General features: G+C 50.6%; 4 protein-coding genes across 4 annotated transcripts; 1 reads left to right on the top strand and 3 right to left on the bottom strand.

The window, feature by feature from the left end:
* Nucleotides 1–412: 412 nt before the first annotated feature.
* Nucleotides 413–1,369, top strand: ColSpa_11630 (intracellular endo-alpha-(1->5)-L-arabinanase; the record flags this gene model as incomplete). The annotated part of the gene is made up of 1 exon (XM_049277842.1): nt 413–1,369. The coding sequence occupies one exon, from the start codon at nt 413–415 to the stop codon at nt 1,367–1,369; it is 957 nt and encodes a 318-aa protein (XP_049133799.1).
* A 744-nt stretch (nt 1,370–2,113) lies between these two features.
* On the bottom strand, nt 2,114–3,305 carry ColSpa_11629 (heterokaryon incompatibility protein 6, OR allele; the record flags this gene model as incomplete). Its single annotated transcript, XM_049277841.1, is given in 2 exon segments — nt 2,114–2,143; nt 2,160–3,305. The coding sequence occupies 2 exon segments, from the start codon at nt 3,303–3,305 to the stop codon at nt 2,114–2,116; spliced, it is 1,176 nt and encodes a 391-aa protein (XP_049133798.1).
* Nucleotides 3,306–4,736: 1,431 nt separating this feature from the next.
* On the bottom strand, nt 4,737–5,283 carry ColSpa_11628 (glutathione S-transferase F13; the record flags this gene model as incomplete). Its single annotated transcript, XM_049277840.1, has 2 exons — nt 4,737–5,012; nt 5,155–5,283. 2 exons carry the CDS (start codon nt 5,281–5,283, stop codon nt 4,737–4,739), a joined length of 405 nt encoding a protein of 134 aa, XP_049133797.1.
* A 1,192-nt stretch (nt 5,284–6,475) lies between these two features.
* ColSpa_11627 (ZEB2-regulated ABC transporter 1) lies at nt 6,476–8,188 on the bottom strand (the record flags this gene model as incomplete). Its single annotated transcript, XM_049277839.1, has 5 exons — nt 6,476–6,532; nt 6,704–6,896; nt 6,954–7,127; nt 7,197–7,404; nt 7,513–8,188. 5 exons carry the CDS (start codon nt 8,186–8,188, stop codon nt 6,476–6,478), a joined length of 1,308 nt encoding a protein of 435 aa, XP_049133796.1.
* Nucleotides 8,189–9,949: the final 1,761 nt, after the last annotated feature.

The following is a 9,949-nucleotide window of genomic DNA, read 5'->3' as shown; positions in this document are numbered from 1 at the left end:
AGCTTTAGGCATCTGGGGGAGCTGCCTGTTGACTTTCTAGTACTTGTATCCGCAAACGAGGATCTGTCTTCTCACGATCCGCTTTTTTGGAGGACAATGAAAAGAAAAGATGCTACTGGAAAACGTTGACGGAATATCTACCTTCCGCTGACTGTATCCGAGCAGCGAGTTTCTATAGTCACAAACCGGGACAAATATTTCCGTGGTTGGCTGGCGATTATTCCGTCGTGCGCTTATAATGCATAGCGCGTGATAATTATAGGGTTACCTTGATGCCAAGAAGTACGGCTCGACCCAAGCGCCGTGAGGATATAAAGGGCCAAAGTGGCATCACAGTGTCTCGAAACAGCGTACCAGTTTTTCGGTGTGGTTCAGTAGCAAGATTGAAAAGCGATTACACTTTCAGCATAAGATGTTGCCCATGTGGAAACAGCTCGTCGCCGGCATTCTTGCCGTCATGTTCATGGCGCCGGGTGTCAGTGGCCAATATCCCAATCCCGGCGTCGTCACAGGCAGCACCAGCGTTCACGACCCGACGGTGGTCAAGACCCCAAGCGGCACATACCTTATGGCCCACACGGGAGCGAACGTGGCTCTCAAGACATCAACCGACCGCACTGCCTGGCGCGACGCCGGCGTCGCATTTCCGAGCGGTGCACCATGGACCACGCCGTACACGGGGGGCGACACCAATCTCTGGGCACCAGACATCTCGTATCGCAATGGCCGGTACTACATGTACTACTCTGCTTCAACGTTTGGATCCCGCAAATCGGCCATCTTCTTGGCCACAAGCACCACGGGCGCGTCGGGGTCGTGGGCCAACCAGGGCGTAGTCATCGAGACGTCAGACTCCAACGATTACAACGCCATCGACCCCAACCTGATCGTTGACGCCCAGGGTAACTGGTGGCTGTCTTTTGGTTCTTTCTGGACAGGCATCAAAATGATCTCGCTGAACCCAAGCACCGGCAAGCGCTCCGGCACGAATTTCGTGTCCCTCGCGAGGCGCACTGAGGCCGATGGCGCCGTCGAAGCGCCCTACATTACTCGCCGTGGCAACTACTACTATCTATGGCTCTCTTTCGACAGGTGCTGTAACGGCGCCGCCAGCACGTATCGCATCATGGTCGGTCGATCTACCAGCGTGACGGGCCCGTACGTTGATCGCGATGGTAAGAACATGATGTCCGGCGGTGGCACCCAGGTTATGGCAAGCCACGGTTCGATCCATGGACCTGGCCACCCAGCTGTCTTCACCGACACGGATGCCGACGTGCTCGTCTATCATTACTACAGCAACAGCGGCGCTGCGCTACTGGGCATCAACCTCATACGTTACGATGCAGACTGGCCTGTTATATACTAAACACTTTCAACCATTACGGCTTTCATTCTCTTTGAACAGCTTTGACAAGTTTCTACCGATTGATAGCTTAATCTTTCTCTGGCAATAGTACAAATACAGTCCTCGCGTCCATTTTCAGATTTATTGCATTAAAGCTTCGACTTCCGCGTCCTAAGTTTTGGGGATCTAAAGATTCGCAGCGACTCGAGTGATTAACCTCGTCTCCAGCCACATCTTCAGTAACAAGGGCCGTTCCGACAACCTGCAACACCGGTACATCACTGTTTAACCGAGGCTGAAGGCGTACCACAACCGCCTTCTTTGTCCCTTTTAGCCAACAAACTAGGTCAGTTGGTCTGGCTTGGCCCGAAACAACGCCCATCTTCCATGGTACAACGTAGTTAAGACCGTTATACAATTGAAACAGATTCACATCGCCGAACGAGTTGATGGGCGGTGACGTGTGGGCTGCTGATACTCCGCTATTTGTCTGGTTTAAATACCGAACACACCAATCTTTATACTTTGATAAAGCACCATTCTCCTTGTCTCGAAACAGCCAATGATCACCCACGGACTTCACCAGTCCAACGCGGTTGAAGCAAGTCTTGTGTAATTCATGAACTGAAGCTCTCAACACGGCCCTTATGAGCTTGTTACTCTCTCTGTGGGCGTTGCCGAGGTCCGAGCCATAATGGGTTTGCAGCTGCTCCGCCCATTCATCGGTTCTGCGGAGGTTTGCTGCTATTTCCTGAGTCGTCGGTCCTATGTACCAGATACACCCAAGTACATAGGCTTTGATATGGAATACCTTTGGGTTTGATGATTTGCTTGCATCTGATTCTTCGATGGTTTGCAAATCCGTCTGTGGCTCGGCCTGTTGTGAAATTTGTTGAAATGGAGAGCACTTCGGACCCATCAAGAGGGACTTGACAAGACCACCAATGTAGACGATGTCGGTCTCTTGGTTGTCAAGGAAAAGTTCTCGCTTATTCATGAACTCCATGGTATCATTCCAGACCACCAAGAGGGACTTCTCGTAGTTGAGTGGAAATCCGCGTGCATCAAGGGCCAGACCAACCAGGCCGTAGATCTTGTCTCTTGGCTCTTTGCACTGAGCGTCTTTGTGGTCGATGAGCAGCCTTCTGAGGGTATGTGCATCTCCGTACTTCTGGCTAAGCTGTTCTGCTAAGCGAAGAGGCCACCCTGTGCCGTTGTGCATCGTAACGAAATGGATGAAGTCGTCCCAGCCCACTTCCAAGTGGCCAAAGCAGACTCTCTTCGATTCGTTCTGCCCGACCTCTTGGATAATCCATAATCTGTTCCAGTATTCGTCCGCGACAAGCTGCCGGACCATTTCTCGCTCCGCTATGCTAATGGCCGTCTCGGTTTCTTCCTCAGCGTCGTCATCTTTTGACAACCCCTGTTTGGATTTGTTGGTCGGATTGACAATCTCCGAGATCTCGAATTCGGTGAGACCTGTTTGATATTCCGAGTATTTGCGGCCCAGCCAAACAATGACCGATTCGGCTCTGAAATAAATGTGTCTCATGTTCTGGACTTGCTTTGTGCGCTCCTTGAGATTGTGCTGGTCTATACAGAGTGCATCCACCCATAGAAGACGTGTTTTCTGCCGACCGCGAAGATACACTAGGGCGTCAAACAGGTTCCTCCGGATATTGAAAAGACCGTCATTCAGCTTGATTGTTATCTGGTCCTTCTCGTCTCCCCACATGTACGAGAGTGCTTCGAATTTGGGCAGCTCTCCAAAGGGAATGTTTGTCAGGCTACAGACGAGCGGCGCGATCTCGCTTTCGGCGGACTCTATCTGGATGAAACGGGTTGAGTCGACTTCTTCGTCCAACTTTTGATACTCGAATGGAATCAAGGTAGCTAGGATGTCATCTTTTTGCTGGGATGACGGACCATCTCTACGTCGAGACTCGTTTGCAGACATGAGGAGAATGGTGGGCTTTCAGAGTAGTTAATGCGCGGCTTAGTGTTGGATTTTCTCAGTATTATGGACTTTCAGTCTAAGGTGAGGTTTGCAGCGAATGAAGATGCAAAGAAGTGATGGTTGTTTTTCCCACTATAGGGAAGAGCGAGATGGAATCGGGCAACAACGCTGAGGAAGAGTTAAGGTTGACAACTTTTGGAGAATGGGCTGAGAGAACCGGTCTTAACAGCGATATTAAGTAGTGGTGACCAAGTGCAGGCAAAGGCGACCCTGATGATATGCACGTGAACATTTGTGAAATCAGGCTCTGCTAGGCGCTTTCATGTGGCCTCCTATTGGCTTTTTATGTTGAATATGTTGGGACACAACCTGGCATTACCCTATCGGCGAACTCTCTGGATGCAGATCGGCCAACTGGCCTTGTTTGAGTTCGGCGGTTATCAGCGCACCACAGTCGCGACCGAGTTAGGGGTAACCAGAATCACAAATTCGCATAGCAGTCGCAAAATTCCTGGAGATCAAAACTTCAACTTCAACTCTCAAGCAAAACTGGGATGCGGAAAAGAGCTGGAGGGTGAGGGCAGGCAAAGATGGCCACCACGAATAAGGCAACCAAATACATACAGGAGGACCAGTGAAACGTTTGTATATTGCCAGCCTGCCTGACTGCTGCATGCAAGCTGACGAGCGTCCTATGGCCTACCTTATACCACTACGAAACCGCAATACGTTGCACCGATGTATTAGTCAGGTTTATGAACCAACAAAAGCCTTTGGAGTTCTTGCAATTCTAATAGGCCACATGTTGCCCTGGTAGGAAGCGGTATTACTGAGCTATGTTTCGGCCCATCAGGTGGGCGGGCACTTGGATAAGATGAAGAACGGATATCGACATCTTTTTCCAAGAACTACCCTAAAAAGTTTGCGGATCCTGGGCGGAGCATCCACAAACAGTGGCGTCTCTATAGCCCATTTCATGACCACCTTGTCAGGTGGATCTAAAGACAGTTGGTTGAGGTGTTGCAGCAATTAGTGCCAACCGCTCCAATAACGCTACGAACATTGTAACACAACGGGTTTCTACTATTTTCCCATCAGGAATTTCCTCCGTGGCCCAAAAAGAGCAGCAGTTTTCTGCCAGGCAGGTCTGCTACTGACGCGCTCCCACCAAGCAGCCAGATCGGGTGTCGTGTTCAAGAATTCAGGGTCAATACTCAGCGCCAAGTCAATCCATACAGCTGTCCACACGTCTACGAGGGAGAAGGTGTTGCCCGCAAAGTACTGCTGTACAGATGAAATCCTATTGAATATATGTTTGTTGGTCTCCAGAGTTTGAATCGCCTCTCTAAGCGCCTCTGCATCATGAGGTTTTCCAAGTAGCCTGAGATTTGGACTTCGTTAGTCTGTGCCTTGACACTCGGATGATCCTGCTTACGGCTTCACACGTTTCTCCCTCGTGTACGTCCCTGTAGGAGTGGCGAGATATGGAGACTCGAAACAAGCGGCCTCCTCGAATCGGATAACGGCCTCGGGGTCATCTAGCCTCGGTAAAAGAGGCGTCCCTTTGTTCGCGTATTTGACTGCCAACCACCGGGAAATGGCCCGACTCTCTATCGTGATCCATTTTGTCAGCACATATAGCGTCTCCGTCTGTTCTTGGGAGGAGCGGATAATTACCGCATATCCTGACGACACGCCCTTCGGCATCTGTATCCTCAAGGATAGGCACCTTTCGGAAAGGATGTTTAGCTTTCATGACATCCCGCTGCAAAAATCTGGCCGTTAGCAACTTGCAAGGGAACCCGGAGATTCATGGGCCTTTCCATGGATTGGTCTGACGGTTACATACATCAGTCTCAGGGGATAGGAGTTTGACGTCGACAAAATCGAATAGTAAGTCCTTTTCATGGAGTGCAAACAGACAGATGACGGTGTAGGGAGAGACAAAGTCTCCATAAAACTTGATAGACGAAGCCATGATTTGCGATCTATTTCCGAACCGAAAACGTAGCAGTCTTTCGGGAGATTAGACAATAGATTGGTAGAGCGGGTTCTCAGCTGATAACATAAGGCAAACACGCATGACACAAGGCCACTGTGTTGTACATGAGAGATGTTCTTGGAGCGAAAGCCAAAGTTGTCCATATTTGTAGAGCTGTGACGTCCTGCAATCGGCGCGCCGGAGATGAAAATCGTCCGGAACGTCTTCCTTGCTGCCAACATCCACATGCCGATATGCGTGGTGTTACTCTTTGACTTTCAATAAATCTTGACCACTGACACATTTACCTGCCTCACGGGAATGCCAATGCTAAGCCCCGCGTCGAAAACATTACTATCGTCGTATTAGAAGGACCAGTTTTTGTTGGTTCGATAGTATGATGACCTCCGCAAGAGAGGGCCGGGCCGGAACGGTGGGTAAGGGAGGGGAGAGCGGCTTGTCGCGTGTTGCCGCGTCAGCGCGGAAAAGCCGGTTTCTGGGGAAGATCTGCATTTTAGGTTTCACTTCCCACACGGCATCAAAAGATGGGAAGGCTAGACCTTAAACAGGCAGTTACAATGTGGTTACAGGCTAAAGCAAAACTCCGCCGACTAGGAAGATTTGGCTGCGCTGCAACGGTTATCCTGGCAGCTAGTCCGAGGGTCTCGTTCACTTCAAAGCTTATTTCTGACCGAACTCAAAGTTGCGTCAAGTGGGCCGGGTAGCGTCGTAGCCAAACCAGCTGACGTGCCGTTGCAAGAACCGCTCAACTGTCCTTTGCTGTATCCCGTCATCTGTAGCCGTACACCAGGCATTCGTCCAACTTTGTGGCCATGTTAGACTCCAAAAACTGCGGCAAGGGGTTGAAGAGAAGAATGGGAGCGATGCAAACGCCTTTCAGGGTTCTCGCGCCACCGGGATGTGGGACGCGGTCTGGGCACGGGACTATCGTGTGCTCTTTGACGGATGTAGCACCCAATCAAGTGTTGTCACGTTTGATTACTTTTATTTTCATCGTTCTCATCTGGGGGAGGGGGGGGGCAGCGCCACAACCATGACTTTTGACTGAGATAGATAGAGAATGATATTTTCCCAACTATGCTAATCTCCCCTACGTGAATACCCAGAGATCCTTTGAACACACGATAACCATCCGCCTACAATAGGGAGACCTAGCAGAGGCTGCAGTCTAGTGCCAGTTGAACTCGGGCGTCTCATCTACTGCTGGCGTCTTGTTGAAGAGGCGCTTGATAGAAATAAACAAGCTTACTAGGGTCAGCCACTGACCCGCCATGAACAAGAAAATCTTTGAAGGCATCTTGCTAGTGTTCAGCGGCTTTTCCAAGAAGTCAGCGCTGCTCACAATACACGGGGTAACACTGCATCGATTGTTGATGGAAGAGCAGTTTCGACTCACAATAAAGTTGTCTCCTCCACTCTTCTTCACCCAATTGAACGCCCGGGGTATCATCTCGTTCTCGAACTCATTGACTGCCTTGCGGATATCTTCTGTCGATACGGGCTTCTTTTCGGAATCCCTGCTTGCCAGATCTGTGAGAAACGGCAACATATGCCCGGCGTCTAACATGGCTTGGTTTCCGCCCATGCCACTATGCACATTAATCGTTAGTGAGGTTCCTTGCCACCATGAAAATTGTCAGCCTCACCGTGGCGGCAGCATCGCGTGAACGGCGTCGCCCATTACCCAAATCCGCGGGTGACCGACCCCAGGCTTATCTCGGTTCTCGACCTTCTTCCGCCAATTCTTCGACGGCTGTTTTGCGACCCTCGGCGTATATATGTGAAGAGGAGCGCCCCTCATAAGGTCGATCATTTCATGGCTGTCGCCCTGATTAGAACCAGTCGAGTTTTTGTTTGAGAGGAGAAAGGCTCAGGATTCTGAAACTTACAATGGTGGTGCCCAGTCCTTGACGGTTTCCGCCATAAAATCATACTGCGCATCAAGAGAGCGATCGTGGATATCTTCCGGCAACATATCTTTCTCAATGACAAGGCTGATCATGCAAGATGCCAAGTCCTCATCGTATGCCTTTGTAGAGTCCGCATCGGATGCGCCTTTTCGTTGGCTCCCATCATTCTGCTTATTTGGGAGGTACACTACATGGAGTTAGACACCGAATAAAAGTCAATGGAAGAATGGAAGAATTCTCGCTGGGGAAGGTAGAAAATTCTTCTCGGTCCGATAAACATAGGATTGCCACTCACCTCCAAAGAACATGTGTTTGTTATCAGCCCAGCACATGATGGGCGCGCCGACGAGCTCCTTGGACATGGACAAGAACCGCTTGGCAGGCAAGCCGCACTTGGCCGCGATGGTCACGTGCTTGGGGATGTAGTCAAGGCTGTTGAGGCCAATAAGTCTATTAACCTTAGAGTAGCTGCCGTCGGCGCCGATAAGCACGTCGCAGTCGTCGTAGGATCCGTCGCTCAGCCAGATGCGAACCCGCTCTTCGTCGGTGCCGGGGTGGAGGATCTCGTACCGCTCTAAGGCGGCTTCGTACTTGAGTTTGCCGGCGTTGTATAGGGGATCAGCGAGGCAGTCACGCAGTAGACCTCGGCTGATGGGTGCATTCTTGCCGTAGGCCGGGAAGCGGCTTAGATCGATAAGCAGAGACCAGTCTTTATGGAAGACGCGGGGGGCCTCGGCTTTGGCTTCGGTCGTGGGACCAAACTTCTTGATGATGGACAGCATGTGTGGGCGCTCCAAGCAGGTGCGCAAGCCCACCAGCGCCGGCGCCGTGAGGCGGATTTGCAGGCCTTCGTGGTTTGAGTGCCGCACTGCGCGTTCGTAAACCTGCACGTCAACGCCGTCACGCATCAACCCACACCCGAGCAGGTTGCCCGCCAGGCCGCCGCCAATGACGATAACTCGGAAAGGCATATTCTTACAAGTCCACACGTTGCAAGCACTGTCTGATATCAAACTCTAGTCGCCAAGGTTCGCGGTGCAGGCAACAGTCCATAGCCATTAGCAGTCACAAAGAAACACCGACATATATAAAGAAACTCGGTGCGTACCTACCACAAGATCTTAAGAACACTGATGTATTCTGCTGCGCTGCTTGGGTGATTTAGAGTTTCTATTGCCTCCCCGGCCCCACTCCGGTGAGCTCGGGCGCTCGGCAGTCCAGGAGTGGTCGTGTCTGTTCAACATGTCTGGGTGCCGGATATTCCGAGTTGGATATCCCGAACACTGACAAAGCCTCAGGAGCCCTTTTTTCCATTGTGACAGTTGCGAGGCACAAAAACAAGAATTTTCATCTTTGTGTTGCGTCCAGGCGCATGGATATTTTTCCGGGCTGGCACCTCTGAGGGGCTGGCTTCTCGGGACTCTCGCCGGCAAGCGGCGAGTACAGTACATCAAATGACGTGGCATACTGTCGTGTTCTCTCATCCTCAATTTCGAAGTCAAGGCAATTTGTTTTCGTTGCACATCCCGTTAATCTGGTCATTCTTGGACCTACCGAACTTGATAGAGCTTTTGTTGTCAAGCTCTACTTTTCGAATGCAGCCGCATATCCGCTTTGTGCGTGGCATAGGTAATTGAAGCTAGACTAGTCTTGTTGATATGTCTCTTGCTGGTGGATTAACGTTCCAGGGATCTCGAAACTCGGCGCTTCAGATCTGGGAAGATCAAACTCATTTTCACTCGCAGATTTTGCTGCTCTTTCGGGTCTGGGTTTCGATCGGGCTGACAGCTACGACAGCAAGGCATGGTTTATTCCTCTCACCAACCCATATCTGGGTTGGCTCCGCTAGCCCGCCCACCTTTCTTTCTTGGGTTAGTGAACAGTTGGTGACGCTGAGTACATCCCTAAATAGAATTGTGACAAGCTGAAAAACATCTTGGTACCAAAGCTTGCGGTAAGACGGCACTTGTCTCCTGGCAGAAGCTTATCACACTCCCAGGTCGATTGTCCCGCACTGGAAGGTGCAAAGACCGAAGCAATGTCAGCCGCTGATTTTGTCGTCGTGGTCAGCGGTCCAAAGATGCTTGGCAACTCGTCGCTACGAAAGAAGCATCTTATCAGATATTCTCATTTAGGGACGCAATCCGACGACATAGCGCCCGGTTATCGTCATCTGCGTCCGAGTTGAATACAACTATTGACAGCGAATTCCAAGGTAGCAACGATATCAAGTTCCCGGGAAAGTTTTAATCATGCAGCTGTTTACTCAGGTAAATGGAGAATGGTAGTTAACTGGGTTGAAGCCAATGGGTCGAAGAGCACGTTCAAAGAGCAAAAGCTAATAACCAAGAGGGAAACCGGGAATACTTGGGTGGTTGCGTAAGCCAAATCGACCTACCCTAAGCTGTATTGTATCGATGATGCTCTCGGTGATGGAATCTTCGTAATTCGGTACTTTATGATTATCTCTTTGAGACACATCACCACTCGGTTCACGTCCCGAGTGATTATAGTTGTTGCCCTGCGTTGCCATTTTAGGCGGTGCTTGCTGTCTACTTTGCCAATTCGACACGTTCCTGCCCAACAAAACATGGTAGAGTCATAACAGACTTGAGAAAACTGAGAGAAATGCACGTGTCGTTTTGGAGGGGAGCTCTTGTAACCTCAATGTCGCAGATCCTTCGCCTCCCATCGGTCTAACGTAGGTCGGCTGTTCCGGCACATCCACCGGA

This window comes from Colletotrichum spaethianum (genome assembly GCF_022836535.1).
Source record: "Colletotrichum spaethianum MAFF 239500 DNA, contig48, whole genome shotgun sequence".
Classification (NCBI taxonomy): domain Eukaryota; kingdom Fungi; phylum Ascomycota; class Sordariomycetes; order Glomerellales; family Glomerellaceae; genus Colletotrichum; species Colletotrichum spaethianum.
The sequence above is the reverse complement of the archived record's forward strand: the minus strand, read 5'-3'. Positions and strand labels throughout refer to the sequence as shown.